Source organism: Parambassis ranga, chromosome 16, assembly GCF_900634625.1.
Source record: "Parambassis ranga chromosome 16, fParRan2.1, whole genome shotgun sequence".
Lineage (NCBI taxonomy): Eukaryota > Metazoa > Chordata > Actinopteri > Ambassidae > Parambassis > Parambassis ranga.
In genome coordinates, this window is record NC_041036.1 from 5,667,941 (window position 1) to 5,688,402 (window position 20,462).

The 20,462-nt window shown below is 40.8% G+C and overlaps 1 protein-coding gene across 6 annotated transcripts in view; it reads left to right on the plus strand.

Moving 5' to 3' along the window:
* The first annotated feature begins 10,332 nt into the window (after window positions 1-10,332).
* The window catches only part of LOC114448072 (plectin-like), a 97,572-nt gene continuing 87,442 nt past the window's right edge, over window positions 10,333-20,462 (plus strand). For 4 of the 6 annotated variants that reach the window (XM_028424735.1, XM_028424753.1, XM_028424736.1 and 1 more), the window contains exons 1-2: window positions 10,333-10,442; window positions 12,114-12,306. In XM_028424735.1, coding sequence (XP_028280536.1) covers window positions 12,117-12,306 — 190 coding nt within the window. In that variant the 5' untranslated portion in view covers window positions 10,333-10,442; window positions 12,114-12,116. Of the gene's footprint in view, window positions 10,443-12,113; window positions 12,307-19,864; window positions 20,099-20,462 lie in introns of those variants that run through there. The other 2 variants (XM_028424742.1, XM_028424743.1) reach the window with 1 other exon arrangement.

Below are 20,462 nucleotides of genomic sequence, written 5' to 3' on the forward strand. Positions count from 1 at the left end.
TGGGGCGTTTAGAAGTAACGTGGAGACATTTGTTGAAGTGAGCATGTGGTTATTTCATTTTTGAGAACTTTGCAACAGACCTCATACAGCCTGATCAGCTGTCTGTGGTTGTTTTCCTGCCGTTGTCTTGGCAAATTGGTGGCCACATGTAGAGGTTCATGAACAGCAACTGATGATGAAATTTTACTTCACCTACACAACAAACTACAGTAAATAACAGTGTGACATGCTGAAAAAAGAAATACTAACTTCAATTCAATTTACTTCCATGTCACACTCTATGTAGGATGAAAGATGGTAAAAAATAATTGATTCTCAGTGTGCTACTATTGACTGCATCAGTCAACATGCTTTGTAAAGTCTTGCTCCATCTTGCATAACACGGGCATTTCCCTGAACACACCATGTGGTCAAAGGGGCAAATGCAAAATGTTTAGAGAAATAAAACCTGCATTAGCCATCAATTACTAGTTTTATTTATTTAAATACTTTCAATACTAATATATTGCTACAAATAATGGCTCCTTTGATGCTTTCTTCCAAAGATTCATTCAATTAGGAAACTACAAAAAAAATGCTCTCAAAGGCTACATTGGTTAACTTAAATTTAAATGTTTAGGAGGGCCACATTACCTTTTTTTATGATTTTGATTATAATGGGGTCTTTATTTAAACCACATGGACATAGTAATATTCAGCAGCTGCGCAGCTCTGCCTCTGGGGCATTCTTTGTTGGGCTGGGAGGAAGGGAAAAAAGAGAAAAGGAAGAGAAAAACTTCCACATGCTAACATTTACACAGTGATTTCTTTTAATTGCACTCTACTTTTTAATTTGCCCAGGACTAATGCTTTTAAAAGTAGGACTGGTGGTATTTTATTGAAGTCATGCCTTGTGCCGGACCAACTTTTCCTGATTGCTGTGGCCTTGAAGCCTGGCGCTCTCTCCTGTACCTGACATGCTGCGTTATTCTTTTCATTCCCTATGTCAAACATGCCACACAGCATTTGGGCTTGGAAAGACGAGGGGAACACACTTGACTGGGTGAGCTTCCTTTAGGTCACTTCATCAAAGGTTTATAATTAATTTAAAGTTCCTTGTTCTGGGTGAGGGGCAGAATCAAAAAGAGTCATGTTTAAAAAGTTGGGTTGGACTGGAAATGCAGATGGCCTAATAGATACATGTTGGTTTTTTTTTTAAAGGGAAAGCAAAAAAATGTTAAACTGATCCTAATCTAAGCAGCCAGAGGGCAGGCGTAATATTTAGTTAAACACTTCCAGTCATAATAAAACATCTGTCAAAGCAGTGAAAATACACCAAGAGTTGATGAGCTGCTTATGTACTTTGGGCTTTGAGACATCTTTGGTCCTCTGATGCTTCAGAAGGAGGACACGTCTCATTAGAAAAACACATATCAAACACAACCACCTGACACTTGATCCAAACATGTCCCAATTTAACGTCCTAATACAAAACTCTATAGGGTTTTTTTTCCACTGATGAAAAACCCCCTTTGGTCTGATGAGAAAAGCAACAGTGAATTTTTTCCTCCTGAAATTTACGATTATGAGCTGTCATTGCTTTGGCTTTATATCTCTACTGTTTGGCTCCCTGTGCTACAGCAGCTGCCGCCAGGGTGTGCGGAGAGCCTGGCAGAGCCCAGATCTGCAGTAAAACAAGCCTGTGTCTGGACTGTTTGACAGCTCTGTCCTCCAGTGTTATGTGCTTTCATAAAGACACAACTGGGGGGGAGACCAAAAACGGCCACACTTGCAAGGTTAATTGCAGCGAAATGCATGAAAAATGACTGTTTAGCTGAGAATTAGATCTGACCCCCAATGCTTCAGTTTTATTTTTATCTATCATAGCATATATATTAAAAACAACTTAGTTTAATGAGAAGACACCTCATGTCTTGCACTGATGTGAGTGTGTGTGTGTGTGCAAGGCTACAACAAAACCCTGTCCGTCCTGCCAAACAGCAAATATACACATATATTTTCCCTATATATATCCAAATAGACATTGCTAGACTTCCAGTCTTTACCTGATTTACCTGATGCCATTCCACTCTGACAGTACCCAAGAAATTCTGTTTGATGTTCATTTGAAATAAACAGGCATGTCTAAAGAGTGATATAAAGGAGCGCCTTGCTTAGCAACAGTAAATTTAAAAAAAAAATCCTGGCAAAATATTTAACACAAAAAGCAGTGAAGTCATGTCTGTAGTAACCTCCTGTTGCTCAGATTGCATTTTAATTGAACTTTGCTGTTATAAATTTGACCAATTTTAGGCCAAAGAAATATAAATAAATAATTTATAATAGGTATACCTGACATGGTTTGTGTGTATAGACTGCTTCCTGCTGCGCATGTTGTCATGAAGAGCTAAAGTCTGAACCAAGAGCCACGGATCCTGAGTCTCCTCCAGCATGTCCTCTCTTGTTTAGTTTTAAACTCTATCATTAGCTAAAGAGCAGAAAAACATGTACAAAAAACATCACTGAAACTTCTTTAGAGATGAAAAATTGTAGCAGACAAAAACATCTGTGTGGGCTGAAACAAACCTGAATATCATGTTTCCATCATTTCTGCAAGTCTCGTTAATTTGTAGTTAGAATATGGCCTCATTACATCCTCTTCCTCTGCACCGGAGTCTTGAGTATGCCAATAACATTTAGGATGAAAACACGCACTGCTCTATTTTAGTATTGCTGATATTATAGATATTGGCTTCAGCCAAAAAGCAGCATCTAGAGAGTGAGTCGGTCTTCTTAGACCTCCATGTTAGAATGCCTAACCTTATAGCAGAAATAAACGTATTTATAGCCTAATATATAATACAAGAAGTGGTTTTGTACAGTAGACATTTTTCCTCTTAAAGGCTGTACTGGATGTGAATTTTAGATAAATCACCCTTTAAATTGTATTAATGCTTAAATGTAGACATATTTGAGGGTAGCTGCAAGCCACACTTTGCCCATTTATTTATTTATTTATTTAAAAAGCTGGGAGTTCGGTGGTGCCAGGCACTGTCAAGATGGTGATGGCCAGAGCCAACATGTACATTACAACGTAGCAGAACTAGTACACTGGTAGTAGTACAGAAGAATTTGTCTGTCCCACTATGCCAAGTGAAGTATATCAAAAGTACCAGGATGTCCTACATGTGGCCATATTTGCAGTGCACAAGCCAGCTTGCCTTCCATTGTATTCTGAGTCACAAAGCTCTGTACAGTGGAAGATATGTTAGTCGCATACAAGACAACCAAAATATCACACCAACGGTGTGTGTCTGCTGATCTTGACGGATGTTGTTTTGTTGTATCTCTGTGGTAAGAAATGTAGCACCAACCATTTTGTCAACAATATTGTAGGCAGATTCAAATTCAAGATGCAATTCTGCCATCCCCATACAGCTGTATGCAATTTGGGAACCCATATGGGTGATTCACTGATTTTTTTTTGTCCATTTTTACATCCAGTCTGTGGCCTCTGCTCAGTAATAACAACACAAAATGTCTTTGTACACAAGTGCTCTGTGTGCATTCTACAGTATGCTGTTGACATCCTTCATCATGCCCCCATTGTAATACAAACAAATCTCAACACTCAGAAGAGCTCAAAGTAGATGCTGTTATTTCTGATGAATTGGGCACTCAGAATAAACAGGAACGCTTCATTAGAGGGGTAAATGGAAAAGTGAGTGTTTATGATCCCAATTACCACCTTTGCTTTAGTGCCTACTTTAATCATAGCCATATCCCTCTTCCTCACTCAACACTACAAAGCCTCCCACAACAGCGCCACATGCACACACACACGCATTTACGCACAAATAAAAACAGAGCGTGACTTAAGTGCTTCATTTGTTTCTGTGATGTGGAAATGAAAACAACTTGTACTTGTTGTCTTATATATTTTGTCAAAAATTGATGGAAGTTTACGTGTTGGACGTGATTAGTCTCAAATATTTCTCCAAAAAAATGGCAATATTTTTCAAGAACTCTCCATTATAGGCCAACACTACCCAGGCTGGCTCACACAGTCAAATAACCTGTGGCACAAAACCTTTCGCCATGATGATCATCATTATAGTTAATCACCATTCATTTCCAGTTTCACAAGAGCCCACAAGATCAAACATGGAGTATTTTGAGCATTTTCCTATGGCACAGTCTTGAACAACAGTTTGGAGTAATTGAAACAATATGCAGCATATCAACACTCACAGTTACTGAACCATCACCACAGTTTGCAGTTATCGTGAAAATGATGTGAGCTTGTTTTCCCTTTGTTGCTGCCACAATAACTGGTGCTGCGGCCCGGTCAGTTATATGATACACCAGCGACTCCATCTTGTGGATAGAACAGGTAAACTCACTCACCACAAGGCTACAAATCAAACAGGGTTACTCCCAGTACACCAAACCTGTGGTAAACAACAGTGTTTCCTTAAAACCCTCAGAGATAAATCACCACGCAACTACAGCCTGTCCCTAAAAATGCTGGCTTGCATCAAATTTTACATGAAGACAAACCAGGAAAAAAAAAGAAGAGGGCTGTCTGAGTCTCTTGAATCCTGTATGACACTTTACCCGAAAACATTCCCCTCTATTATGGCCAACATTTGATTTGTGGTCTTTGTCTCTGAGGCGGCATTTCCTGGATTTGATACATCTTCAGTTTTTTTTTAAGCGTGTTTCTCCATTTTCATGTTGTGCACGCCAGCAACGAGGGCTGGACTGCTTGTATGGTGAGATGCGACAGTTCAAACATGCTGTGGTTCATTAAAGACATCCTGTTGGCTTCTAGAGGGAAAAAGATCCTGAACCAGCCTACTGTTGCTCCGGTCTGCCCTCTAAACCCACACTGGCCAGACCACATCAGCGCCGAAGCTGGAAATCACAGGACGACCGTGGTCAACCATACACACAATACCATTTCCATTTGTCATTTCTTTCCCTGCTTAGTGTTCAATAGCTGGTACAGTCTGGTACGACATTGAGTGTCGCTCCAGGATGCCGGTAAGCTGTGCAGATGGCTTTCTCTGATGTTTAATGTCACTTTTGTAGTGGCACGACTGTCTCACAGCCACCTCAAATACTAATGAATTAAACCCTGACTTTACTGTACTTCACACAATGCTGTATTTTTATTTAATGAGACAGATTGTGTTCAAAGTCGATATAATAAGAGGGAACAACCACTGGCTGTAACTAATAGCATTCAGACAGAGGAAACATGCATCTCAGGCAGCAGAAGGAGAGCTTTTGGTTTGGGTAGGTCATGTTGTAATGAGCTGAAGGAGTCACCACCTCAGTTGACTCATAGGAGGAAAGTTGATCGCTGAGGTTGGATCAGAAATTGCTGGGTTCATGGAGGAAACACAAAGAAGGAAAGAAAGAGAAGGAGGATCGTGAACAATCAGCAGCATCCGCTGCCCTCATTGTGGAAAGCTCATTTGACATCTATTTAGGAAACAGCGGTCACAGTTGCTGAGAAAACAAACTTGTGAAGATTTCATATTCTCACAGACACATTTTTAAGTCATTCATTTAGCTGGATTTAAAGGATGGTATTAAATGTCATCAATTTGACTTTGTGTGTCACTAGTAATTTGTGTTTTTGTCTCCTGAGAAAAGTACTGCTAAATGCTCCACAGATCAGTTTGTCTGCTGCTGAGCATGCAATGTGTTTTTGTTCTGACTATTGTGTGCAAAACAGGAACAGTTGCAAGACAAATACAAAAACAACGAGCTGAAAGATGCTAAAATACAAACAAATGCAGACAAATGAAAACACATGGATCTGTTTGCTACGAACTAGCTGTTTAACCACAAACAGGTGAAGCCTGGATAGAAGGATTGCTGCATGATCTTACCAGTTCTCTTGCAAGATACTGCAAGAATAATTATTTGATGTATTAATAACCTGCTGTGATAATAGAAGTATTGATTTTCACAGCTTTAGCTGCAATTTTACAGTCACACAGATTCAGTTTTGGCCTGGTTCTATTCCTGCACTGTTTAACTAGGACATGAACATGCTCAAAGTCAGCAGTTTAACCTCATAGTTATTATTTCATTTAAAAACTCATGTCTTAAGAACAGTCAAATCATTGAATATCTCTTAAACTCTCCCAAAAGCCCTTTGCTTTTTTTTTTGGAAGATATTTTACTTCCTTTGCGTGTTCTGCCTGCTACTGTACAGAAGCAACACAACAACAACTACAGTATATCTGTGTAGAACTCGAATGTCAGTAAATAAGTAGTAATTTAAAACATCAGTGTAATTACCATGCACACACCACAGTGGATTTAACAGTAGAACTGGCAAAACAGGAAGCTCTGTTTCCAGCATACATGGAGTGAAAGCTTTTGAATTGTTTAACAGAGCACTAACAATACATTACTTGTAAACGCTGCGTGAGTAAATACTAGAAACACTATAGGCATGGCTGCAGTTAAACAACTTGAATGAGTTCAAGTGTTCATGCATGTGTGTGTGTGTGTGTGTGTGTGTGTGTGTGTGCGTGCGTGCGTGTGTGGTGCAATACAGTAGCTGTGTACCCAGGGCTCTCATCCAAACAGCTGGTACCCATCTGTTTCTTCTTCTACTCCTGCGGCCTGTGGCTCAGGGAGCGAGGTGCATTGGCATGCGGTGTCTGGGTCTGGACCAGTAGTGGGGAGGTATGCACTGCAGGAGTGTGCGTGTGTGTATGAATGTGGTTTATGGCGAGTGAGTGCTTGTGTGTGTATGTGTGTGTGTGGTTTCGCACTCCACTCGTGTGTATGGACTCGTGGGTGCATACAGCCATGTGTGTGGGTTATTTGTGTTTGTGTGTGTGCTTCTGGCCGCCGCTGCATCCTGCATGCCTGTGTGGTGTGACTGAGTGTGTTTGGCGGTTAGTAATAATCACATTATATATCCACTTTAATATTGTTGATACACAGTCATACCTCACAGCAATCATATCTCAACGCTCTCTGCTGCCATCTTATATTGCCCGAAAACTCTCCCATGATGCAGTCTGCCCCAGAAGTGAGTCATTGCGGAGAAGCGTTCAGTCTTTCCATTTGTTGTTTATGTAAATCATATAGGCTGAACATAAGGTTTGCTGTGGCGTTCCAGATTTCCATCATTACTTTATGGCTTTATTGGCATGATTGCGTTCTGAAAATATGTGCTTTCCATCACACAAACACATAAAAATAAGAATCTTATGATGCTTTAAACAGAAAAAGGCTCATGGTGGCTAAGGTGGTATTTCCGTTGGGTAAGGAAGTAGATTCCTGGAGAATGTTGAGTGCTTGAGGAATTAGATGATCTTTATTGATGTGGCAAATGTTATGTCTGAGGCTTTGTGGATAAAACAGAGTTTCTTCCAATTGCTTTAATAAGACTGTTCTCATGAGGAATTGGCAAAATAACGCATGACCTGCCTCAAACAGTGTGCCAAATTTAACAGAAGTTGAAGAAATAGATCCTATTAATTCCACTGGAGGGCAGTGTTGGACTGCTGCAGCTGATACTCTGGTTGCGGCAGGTGAGTGTTTTACAGTATGTCACTGGAAAGGTTGAATCGACCACACTGAGAGACGAGGTATGGAGGAAGAACTCCAGAAGGGGCCTACAAGGTGCAGGCTCAGGTTTTTCTGGGGCCTTCAGTGATGGATACTTCATACCTGGACAAAAGGATGTAAAACAGCTGCAGGTAGGTGTTTATTATGTAAATTGTCAACAAGAGCACACAAATAATGTTATTTTTTTTATAATTTAAACACTTTTTTTTCAAATTTGAGAATATAATAATAATGCACCTCTTAAAAGAAGCACTGTTCAAAATCCCTGAGCTCAAAAGGAGACAGAGAGGACGTCCATACACGACTTTTAACCTTTTTGCTTTGCTATTTTACTAAAGTATCTGCAAACTTCTTTCACCAATACATGCTAGTGCTAGCAGCTCTGTCTCACTGACCTTGTATTGGCAGGACTGCTGGCTCTTTCCCACGACAGACGTTCAATCCTGTTTTATGTTATCAATAAACAGCCGTGTCACCTGGTTCAGTTTTTATGCTGCCTTTGTAACTCACCGCCAGGTGTGTGCATTCATACTAATAAAAGCAGACAGCTGACAGTGGTAAGTGCAGGTACTGCAACACAAAATAGGTCATTATTTGAGTCATAACAAGTGCTGCTCTGGCACAACACCAATTTCCGCTTGTCAGGCAAGGTTAGCCTCTGTGTATGACAATGGGAACTGCTCAGGTGCTTTGTAGTCTTTGAGATGAGGATTATAGTTGAGAGTATCCGAGCGAGCATTGTGCTTTGAGTTTGTGAAGCTTGCCTATAATGAAAACTGGAAATCTGTTCTTTTCAAGTGCACCTTTTAAGTAGCTGTGATGAAACGTCTTATTAAGTTTGTTTCATTCAGTTTTGTAGTACTTCTGTTTCTGTGATTCCTTTATACAAAACATTTCCTCCATAATGAGAACAATAAAGTCAAATAAAAAACAACCATGTTCAAAGTTAATACAGTTACATCCTCCCCTTGTCTGCTGTGATTCAGGGTTACATCGTCTAGGCCCTCTCCACTTCACTGAGTGTCTGTTACTGCAGTAAGCTGTGCACGTCTGGCTGTGAGACAGAGTGAGAGATTTGTCCCTGACAAGATAACTGAATTGTGTGTGACAAGCAAAGATGAGGGGGCACACTGAGAACAATATATATATATATTTAGCTGTGTTAGAGCTTTAGCTATTCCACTTCCTCATATCTATTTCCCCCCTCACTGCTACATCTGAATTATTATATTCATTAATGTTCAGCCTGCAAGTGAAATACTGTCCTAAGGTCTGACGCTCATTAGAAGGTTTAGCTTTTAAGATGCAGTGTTTGGTGAATAAGTGCTGTTTGATCCAGCAGTTTATCACAGCGATGTACCTTTGAGCCAGACGCATTTTATACAGCAAATGCATTTATTTATTGGGAATGATTAACAATATCAAACACCTGATGTAATACCTGACCTTTGCACTGGGGTTCCACTATGTCTGGAATGTTCAGTGCTTCTTCCATTAGGCTGCACTAATGGTAATATGTGCTGCAAAGTGGTGTCTGTGTATAATATGTGTCTAACTTACTACATGATTTTTACACATATGCTCTGCAGCTCACTATTAGGTAGTTGTTTTTGCACAAGTGTGTCCATTCACATGCTTGATTACGAGTTGAACCACAAAATCACAAAAAAGTGAGATGGACATTTTACAAATTACTGCCATGTCTTTGTGAAGAAACCAGCATGAACATGAAGGATGTCATCACTGGACCCCCAAACCATGATGGAAATATCACCCTTCATACTGAAAATCACACATCAGCAGTCACATCAGCAGTTTATGTGGATATGCCCCTTGCAGGACACCTGCATTAATTTGCAGTCTTTTGGTTTTGTGGTGATACAGCACACAGGTGGTTAACAAATTAAAGGAAATAAGACAAATCAGAAAGTGTCATAGTTAAATTTTCTTGATGTATTCAATAAAAAAGTACAATCTGATATATTTGCATACTGTATTTGCATACTGTATACATAGGATTTTGACTAGGTGGTCTTATTACACAGGTCTAAGTAGAAATAAGTGCTGACATGCTGACTTGATTGGCCTTGTGGTGACTTCATTGAGATCATTATAATCTAACATTTTCTGTCTGCTATTAATCTATTATTTAAAAGAACTAATAGTTGCTCCTTATTAATGTTGATCTCAGTATGAGGTGCATTTGCATGTAAACAGATTGCAGTCGTACCATTAATCTACACATCATTACATCCTGAACCCTTACAGCTTCTGCAATCGGCTGCAGACACAACAAGCCTGGGGCAAGCAGGCAAACTAATCGATCAGTGAGTCATGCAGCTTTTCACCGCAGCACCAGACCCTGCTGGTGGAGAGAGAGACGCCGGTAAATACTTTGGATCACCCCCACAGCAGGTTCGCGGCAAAAGATTGAGCGTCCGGAGGAAGACGCCTGCTTCCTCTGTTTTCATTAGTAATTAAAATCAGAAGCTGCGTTTAGCAGCCTTTGGGGGGTGACAATTAGCGAGTATCGACCTCTGGATTGAGTTGTCGGCATGCAAGGAGGGATGTTGGATGAGAAAGAGCGAAGGAAACATCACAGATGACTGCGGATTCTGCACGGCAGGTCGTCTATCCGACTGTCCTCCTCCAGCAGCAGCAGCCCTGCCTCTTATTAAAGGAGTGGCTAACGCAGCTGATACCGGCACACTGACACACTGGCAATGCTCTGTCACACACGCGGACTCTCGGCGGTTTTATTTGTTTTGGTTGCAGATATCCTGCAGGACACAGAGTGAGGCACCAGCCTACATGGCAGTTTGACAGGATTTTACGCACCGATCCAGCTCAGCAGTAAGGTGAGAGCAGGCATTACCTCCTGGGGGCTGTTTGTGTGTGTGTGTGTGTGTGTGTGGAACATTTCTAGAGGAAAAATGTGTTGACTTGACTTACTGTGTCATCTTTGCAGTGTGTGTTTGGACTCAGGTTGATGCAGGTGCATCAGGCCAGATCAATTGTTGGGCCCCTAATGGTGCCCAACATAAACAAAGATTCTCAGCCAATAAGAGCAGACTATAGAAAATGACTGACATGTGACACAAGTTCTTCCCATTGACACAAATGTCACAAACAGTGACTTTATTAAATGATGATAATGTGAAACAAATGCTGATTCCATCATATGCAGCCATTTCTGTCTGTAAACTTGGTAACTGTAACCTGTTAAGTGATGACATATTAAATGCTGGCTGCCCTGCCAAACATTTACATACATGTACATTTACAGTGTGATAATCAAGCTCTGCACTCTGGTCAGCTGTGACATCAATAAGCTATGTCACTGTATGCTGCTATCATCTGCTGTAAAGTTGCCAGTAATTACAGTTGAGTTATCTCTCACTGCTGGCGTGCCTGTCATTTCAGTTTCTGTACACTTAATTGCTGCTTTTTATCGTAGGTAAGTTGAACAATGTTTCATGAAATGTCTTGAAAAATGTATGCAGACAAAGCTCAATTATTTGTGTCAGTGTAAAGTATTTTTATTCGGCAGCTACACAGACAGACTCGGTCACCTGTGTAGTTTTTGTTATGTAACCAATACCAAGGTGTGAACGTTACCCTGAGATATTATAATTCTTGATTCAACACTTCATTCCTCACTACCTTTACACACCCCTTTCAGTCTGCCTATTTAAGCTCCTTTACTGCTGAAATATAATGAAAATAAGACAGCTGTTTATTTCCCCACATCCCTGGACATGATGTCATTTGTGGTGACTGAAATGCTTTCTTCTGCTCTACTATTGCTTTTATAAACTGATGTGTCATTTCAGTGGTAAATATTTAACCCAAAAGCAAAGGTCAGGTTCAGAGCAAAACAAAAAACTGTGGATGCTTTTCCATGAGTTTAAATCGAGTCAAGGATTGTTTTTTGAAGACGTTTCACCACTCGCCCGAGTTCGCAGAACTGAAGAAGCCACTGGTGGGAGTAGCTAAACGTCTTCACAAAACAATCCTTGAGTCCAGTTGCCTCGATTTAAACTCTTGGAAAAGGAAAAAGTCAAAATAAAACACACAGTGAGTGATTGACAGTAACATGTAAGACCTGAAAGTCCATTTTGCTCTTTGTATATCAACATAAAGAATGATAAATTGTATTTGAATGGGGGCATATTTGCACCACATGGCTATGGCAGAGCTAACTTAATAATTTCAAGTTTACCTCAGCCTTCTTTTTGTGTGAGCAGGTGAATGTCCATGTATGCAGTACTGTTATCATGGTCATGTAGCCTCTCCCTGCAGCCATCTCCACACAGCGCTGATAATGTTTCACAAAGTATGCTGTGTGTCATGGCTGCATTTTACATTTTATGGCACTTGACATTAAGTTATGTGAAATTTATCTTGCCATGCATTCAAATATTAAAGGACTGAGCTCACTCCTAACCCTAATATTACTATCTGTCACTGTTGAGTTCTTGGCAATAAGTTGTAGTTTGATGATGTCCTTTAACTTCTCCTTTATGTAGGTGATGGCGACCCGCAAAGACAGACGCAAAGATCGAACCCCGCAGGAAGACAGCTGTGGAGAGAGAGACAGCGTCCCCTGTCTTGGAGACACTCTGCCATGGAACCTGTCCAAACATCAGAGGGTTAAACGCTCCAAATCAGCCTCGGCAGAGGTCCTGGATCCAGCAGAGCGGGCTGTCATCCGCATCGCAGGTAAGATGACTTTGCTCACGTACGCAATAAATTTTTACTATGTTACTTGCCTGCATTGCAAACCCTTACTTACGACCATGAGCTATGGGTAGCGACCGAGAGAATAAGCAGCCCTATACAGGCAGCCAAAATAAGTTCCACTCTCAGGGTGACTGGACTTTCCCGTAGAGACAGGGTCACAAGAGGTCATTCAGCTGGGAGGAGGCCCGAGGACAGACTGAGGACCGGCTGGAAGGATTATATCTCTCTAATGGCTTGGGAATGCCTTAGTATCACTGAGCTGGAGGTGGCTAGGCAGAGGGAGGTGGATGAATGGATGGCATTGCAAACCAGTCTTAAAGAGCAGCAAATATAGAACCTTGCTCTAATTTGTTGATCCTTTTACTTACCTTGTTTGCACTCTGGGCAGACTAGATAATGGTTGATGACATGATGTCAAGCAACAGAGAGCTCCATCTATTCATTGGGTGGAGATACTGATCTCTGCATTCCCCAGTTCACAATTTAGTAATAATGTGAAATCATTTTACTGTTATGAATTTAATTATTTACTAGTTTTACATGTGTACCGGTTATTATTGTGTATAATACAGAGAAGTTTCTTTTGTTTAAAGATGTTTTGCCTTCAGATGAACAAATTCTGCACATTATACTTTAAGGCAATGAACACAGCAAGAGGCAGCAGTTTTCCAAGTGTGAGGTGTGGCTCTTTCTTCTCAAACAATAGGCTGGGATCATGTCCAAACCATCTGTAGGGATGCTAGAAGCACATTATTTATTTACACTATGGGGCGGCCGTGCCATCACTGGGATGTGATGATTGCCAGAGGCCAAGTGTTACATCCATTTGCGCAGGTTCTGGTCGGAGACGGCTTCATGTAAAACTAATGCATTATATCAGTGACATAGTCATTTCTCATTATACATAATTACAAGTACCATCTCTATCACAAGGCATGACTTGTATGAATAATGGACTAGTCATCTGATATCTAAATGAATTCCTGATATCAATTTTGTGCTATTAATTTAAACATGGTAGAGGAAGAGAAAGAAGCACATTATTGTTTAATGAGAAAGACAAAAATATGCCTTTAAACGTGTTTACAGAATTATAATGTAAATACTGCCCTTTTATGTTACAATTAGTTTTTAGTGTGCCAGTTTTAGTACAATAAGCCTTTGATCGAGTTTGTTTTGGAATGCCGTGCTTCTGGCCATGAGGAAGTTTGGATAACTTCAACACCTACAATAGGTCTGCGTCCACATCCTGTGCTTCTCTTCCTCAGTCCATCAGAAGGCCAGGTCGGGCTGTGTCAGCAGCTGTGGGCAAGGCTGAGCTTTTGTTGTGGACTCTGCTGACTGACTAACTGGCTGCTGCAGAATCCCTGACTGTACTTAGATGAGCTTGTGCTACAGGGGAATCAAGAGTGGACTATGCACTAGGCCCTCTTATTGATAATCTGCTGTGAGGATGATGGAGCTCTGCAGGAGCGTTACATATTCATACGCATACAGTATAAGCCTGCCAATCTGTCCATCCATTCTCTGGTGTGCTTTGTTCTAATCAGCAAGTGCTATAACACTAGACAAAGACATAAAGATAACAAGACTTTGTTCTAGCTAATTAGCATGTCAGCAATGATTTTGTCAATGCATTAGCAATGTTAACTGATGCTAAAGAAGAACTAAGCGGCAACCTCCAGGCTGACAAATGAAGGTCATGCACAAACGTATGTATGTTATGCTGCTGATATGGTGACCTTCAAAGCCTCCTCAAAATGACTCTATGGACTATGGTTTTATTAGGTAACAGAGGTTCTAGTTATGGCTTATTATGGTCGCTAAATTAATCTAACTGTTACTGTGCCCACTTTGCAGAGATGCAAAACTGACATAAAAAGAACCAGAGATACAGCAGTCTGATCTTCAGCTAGAGGACATTCTTGCATACAGGGCTGTTTTCTTGATGACATAATGTCACTTTTTTTTAAATTGTCATTTTGTTTTCAAATTCCAGATTAAAGCTCTTGATGTCTCTATCACCTAAACAAAAGCACTTAGCATTGCACCTGGATGTTGTGTATGTGTAGTTTAGGTTATGTTGGAGAGATGTGCTTTTCTGAGTCTCAGCTGCTGTCTCTGAAGTCTAACTTTGTAGAGCTCTAAATGAGCATTTAATTGCGTATTAGATCAGCTTAGACACTTTTCTAATCAGCTGTGGGACTCGGCCTCTGGAAATGAGATTGAGAGCTTGTGTTAAGTGACGGCTTCAGTTAAACTGTCGGATTTTATTACATAGCAGTGAAGTGAGCGTGTTGTGAAAAGGAAAACTTAACGTAATTTGGAAATGAAAACGCATACATCCCTCAGCTCAATTTTACAATGTAATCACACCTAATTGTATTTATTCTCCCAATATACAGCAGCATTAAGCATCCTGTTGTCTGTATTGTTGTAAACCACAGAAGGGTCTGTGTGTTGTGTTGAATGAGTTCAAAGTTGTCCTGTCAATCAGCTGTCAGTCTGACAATCGAGCAGATTTACTGTCCACAGTTTGGCTCTGGGTGCAGAACAGAAGGACAGGAAGAGGTCAAAGGTCATATTTGATGCTAGGCAGGAGAATGCATAGAATATTTCATGCATGCATGAGAGTGGTCAAGACCTGACTCCGTGCTTTGACTAATCACAAACAGACACTCCACCCTGACAACTTAAAGGTGATAAGTTTTTTGACCTTCACTTTAGGGGCACAGTATGAAAGTCACGTCATGTATTTTATACAGACATTTTTCCCACATGTTTGTCGTGGTATAGTAATAGTGAGTGGGCATTATTTGGAAAATTTACGGTTGCTTATTCCCAGGTTTGGTGACTGGCAAGTGGTAAAGTTACTTCGTGGTGTTTTCTGTATGCAAATCCATCAAGACTGGGGTATGGAAATCTGGAGATGTTGATCTGTTAACAGTAAAATCTCAAACATTGTGTTTATTACCTTTACAGTAATAGCAGATGTTTTACAATGCTGCCTTTGAGAGTTCTTCTGTAGCTGTACTTAACAAATGTCCCAGCAGAGCATTCTTCAATTATTCATTATGCAGAGGCTTGGATCAGACACTGAGATGATGCTACACACAGACTGACTGCCTCTCTCTCTCTCTCTCTCTCTCTCTCTCTCACACACACACACACACACATACACATTAGGATTTACTGTGGAAATGACCAACGCTGATTAAAAGTCTTAAATCACAGCAGTCTACGGTAGCTCTTCCTTACTGTATAAGGCTGTGGTGTAAATCATCCACACATATGCAGGCCCACTGTCACAGTCTTCCACAGACAAGACACTTTAATAACGCTTTAATATGCTTTAATAATAGACCAATAAAGCAGACTTAATGGAAGCATTAGAGATGAATACATTGACATTTTTGATCATTTTATGCTGTGCTGTGCTGATTCACTTATGAAAGCCTCTTTGTGATTCTAATGATATTCCTCAGGTTCTATAGAGATGCAGAGTTTCTTTGTTTATGCAGACACTTTCTATTCTTGATTGTCTCATTAAATGTCATCTTATCATTTAGCTCTATGCTGAGCAAAGACAGCAATAGCCTATCTGACCAGCAGGTGGCGCCTTCTATCAAACAGCCTGTTCATCCCATCGAGTCCTCACCACTTCTGGAAAATCTGCCTCATTTCCCACCACCATCTCGCATAACTTTGAATAGACAGTGTGTTGGTTGTGTTCCTGTGTTGCAGAGCTCAGACGTTTTTCAACAAGATTTATGCTCATTGAAGGAGCCCTCCAGACAAAACGGCTTCATTTCTCAAATAGTCTTTTTTCACATTTAACCTTTGTGCCCTCTCTCATTACACGCTATGTCAGGGAAGGAATGCTGACCCTCAACATCAGTTTCAAATTCTGTGAATGAGCCATAACGAGACATGCGATGGGCATAATGCTGCACATGTTTCTGTTGTGGATATCCTGAAGAGGGAGCCAGGCTTATTTCTGTGATTTTCTGTAGTTTTTAACTGTTATTACAGCTACATTGCAACCCGATTGCACCACACTGGGTTCGGTCTCAGCTTGGCGGATTGACAGGAAAGTGCATCACCCCTGGCAACAATCAGCTGATGCTCTGACAAAAGGAGGTCTTAAGAGAAAGACGGAGACAAGACAAAGCTGTAACTTCCTTGATTTTGGGAAACAATGTCACAAAGAGGACAAAAACCAAAATAACCTCTGTTCATCAATATCTAGCAAACGATAAATCCTGTGTTACTTTTAGGCCATACATTCTCCTTTAATAGCAGCTGTCACACTTTGCGATACCTTTTTCACCTTCCTCATCCATGCTATCTGTCTTCCTGTTTGTGCCTATAAAGCTTGTGTCTGTGTGTGTGTACATTCTAAAGTGTGTGTACACACAAGGATTTGTTTGTTTCTCGCTTGCACTACGCTTCAGTAATCCCCTCAAGTCTAAAAGATGTGATATGGTTTGTGAAAGTCGGCATCTCATCGCCAAAACCAAGTGGTGTGAAAAACATTTATAACGTTGAACGTTGTTGTCTTGTGAATCGGCCTCACTAGAATAGCACACATAGGAACCTGGGAATCACTCAGACAGGCTCTTTACTGAGAGCTGAAGAGCTTCTTTAACCACAGGGGCATGCGACAAGAAGTCTCAATGGTGCAAAATGTTGTTTACAGGATATTTTTTAATAAAAGCAGTAAAATTTCCACATAAAGTGATTATTATAACATGCAGAGCACATATTTTGTCATGTTCTACCTTCGTAGGGCAAAGTATCAGATGAAGTGCAAACATACACATACACTATGTATACATGATACAAATGTTAAGCGGTTCACACATTGAAACATGCAACCGCACCTTTTGATCCTCTAATGTGGGAAAGCTTGTAGAGTGAAGAATATGAGCGAGAGTCTTAAGCCTCTGCGTGCACCTGTTGAGTATTGTTGAATGCGATGTGGGAAACGACACGCTCACACCCCCGACTCGCACACATTCGCATGCTTTTATTGCAGACTTCGTCAGCTTTCATCTGACTCATTCTGACCACGGGCCGTTTAAAGTTGCAGCCCAGCTAAACAAACAGATGTCACGAAGCCAGAGTTGGATGTGTGGTCATAGAGTTAGAGTCATGCAGCAAGTACCCAGTGATACTGTTAAGTGTCTTCTAAGTGTCACCACTGTGGGTGTGTGAGTGAAAATGTGGATGTGAGATCCAGTGTAAGTTACTGTTTATAGTGGGTGATGTGCTAAGGATGTCAGGATTTCCCAGCTGTGAAACACTAAGGGTCACAGTAGTATTTAACGTGATTAATATGAGTTCGACTTCTTATCTGTGAATCGATCACAACAACGACCACCACAAACTCCAAAATGCAACATCATAGTTAAAAATGTAATAAATAGTGTGACTGATGTGACTCCTTCAGCACACATTCTTTTTTATTTACTTTTGGCCTCCCTTTATAGCTCTGTGTGTCAGATTTATCTGCTCAAGTCATTCTTCTTTGGTGCCTCTCCCTCTTTCTTGCCCTTTAGCTGTTTAAAGCTGCCGTTGGAGGAGGTTTTGACTGAACTTGTCACTGAAGTTGATCAATGTTGATGATCATGGACCTTTTTAAATTGTTTAATAGTACATGATCTGAAATGCTAGAAACAGAAATGATCTATTATAAACAAGCAGAGGCAAGCACACATTCTAAATAACATAAAAATTGAACTTTGCCATTAAAAACACAAAAGTAAATGAGTAACTGTCTTGTGTTTTTGCTTGTAAAAGTTCCTATTGAAGTGAGCATAAAGATATAGATGTGTACACACACACACACACATCAGTAGCAGTAACAACAGAGAACTTGGAGTGGACTTATCGTGTTTCCTCTCAGGAAAGTGTCCTGGCTGATGTCAGTTTGGCCTTGGCCAAAGAAACGTTTTGATAGTCAGGCTGAGCTGAAGGGATTTTCCTTTTCCTACATCAGCTCCACTACTATGCTACAACAGACTCCTACGCAGACCAGCATGGAAAATAGTGCAGGGGTGATATCGCCTTCACTTTCCTTATGGCTTTTATGAAGCAAATGATCATAAAACAACTCAACAAGACATTGTTTTCAGATTCCAGAAGCTTAATCTGTTCTCTGTGAGCATTGTGGCTGACATGATCCTATCACTGTAAGCCAACATCACATTATTAATCATCTTTAAGGCTGCAGCTTAATCCAAGCAATGTGCGAATTCATTATGTATTGACAAAACAATCAAGCAGCTAGATTTAATTAAAAGTGCCAACAGGGTCTCAGAGAATGTCGCTGACTGATGCTTGTTTTTAAAGCATGATTTATTTTTTTCTGAACTGTCATTGGCTTGGCTGACGAGGGCATGCGTTGAATATTCAGTGGTTGCCCTAACCGTTGATGTTCCAGGTGGATGTCAAGGGCATATCTGCAACCGCCTTTGAATGTATTCACTGGGCTGCAGGCAGGCATCAACTTTCTCAGAGACTGACCCAAAAGACAAGCGCTCCCAGCTGGAGTGTGTTACTGCAGCACAAACAGGGCGGACAGCTTATTTGTTTCTAGATTATGTCCTGCAGAAATGGGCTGCTTCTTTTTCAAATGTGATTAAACCAAGGCATTGCATAGTGATTTTTTAATTAATAAGAAATTGTGGAGTATTTTTTATGTTTTTTTAAATTCTTACTTTGACAAAAATGACCAAATGTAGTTAATGTTGCTCAATAAATAATTTACATTTCTACAAAGGATGCACATACAGAATCATGTGATGTCACACTGTTATGATGGCTTATATAATACAGACTTTTTTTGTAATACTCTAGAAATTCAGCACAATTTTATACAGTAAGAATAAAGTTTCGTATTGAGTTATCCATAAGTCCTACCATAGTTAAAAGCATCTTGAATGCACAGTAATACTGGCCTCCTTGTCATTTACACCTTTGCCAGATAGACATAAGACCTGGATATTGTTTTAACTTTCTGACTTTTGACAAATGTTGCCTGTTCCACTCACACAATGGTAGCATGACAAACATATGATAGCATGCTTTTTACCAGCATGCACAGTTGTTACACTGTTTTCCAGTCAGTTGTGTTTGCACTGTGCATTTATAATCTGTGCACTTTTAAGACACAAAATCAACACGTTCTTCTCAGTGTGCTGAAACTGTAACATTAAACAAAGAGAAAGAAAAGTGCATCTGGTCCTATACTCTACAATCTGCCTGCTGTCCAATATGTTTCTTCAGTTGAAGCATTACCAGACAGACTAAAGCTGCTACACTGCTTTCCTCACTGCTGTGCTTCTGCTTGGCAAGCAGCATGCTGTGAGCATGTGTCTGCTGCTTCGGTCTGCTGTGTGTCTTTAAGGGGAGGGGCCTGACATTTATATTAGTATGTCTGAGCCAGACTATGGGAGGGGAGGGTATATGGAAGAGAAGAGGGGTGGGGGGTGTGTGTGTGTGTGACGCTGGGCAGTGGAATGAAGTTGGGAGCTGTGGAGGGTTCACATACAGCTGAGAGAGCAGAGAGAGGACAGCACAGGCTGCCTCACACACAGCCGAACATACAGAGGAGAAGAAAAAGCTGACTAAAAGGAAAGAAGAGGAGAAGAAAAAGAAAAGAGTGAGGACGCCGGCATGGCCATGTACGAACCTGCCTACCTACCTCCAAACGCTGAGGAGCAGGACTTCATCCAGGCTTATGAAAACGTCAGGGAGAAGTATAAAGGTGGGACTCAAATTAGAGTGATGACAGCCACAGCATGACTACATGCGATGATGGAAGTGATGTCTTTACATATGTGTAATTTGCTTGTTTATTCTTGATGTTGTATCCTCTGCACAGGTGCAAGCACGTGACAGTTTGCATACACACCTTGCTGTGCTTCTGACTGTGCCGGCCCCTCTGTTTGTGTGTGTGTCTGTCAGGCATGCATGCTGCATCTCTTGACTACTGAGGGTTTTATTGATTGGTGCACATGTTGGCTGTCACTCTTCCACGCTGCCTCTCTGAGTGAGTCCTGTGGATTTACAGGAGTGCTTCGCTTTGATATGTGAGCGTAACAACCTCTCAGCCGACCTCTGACCTGGAG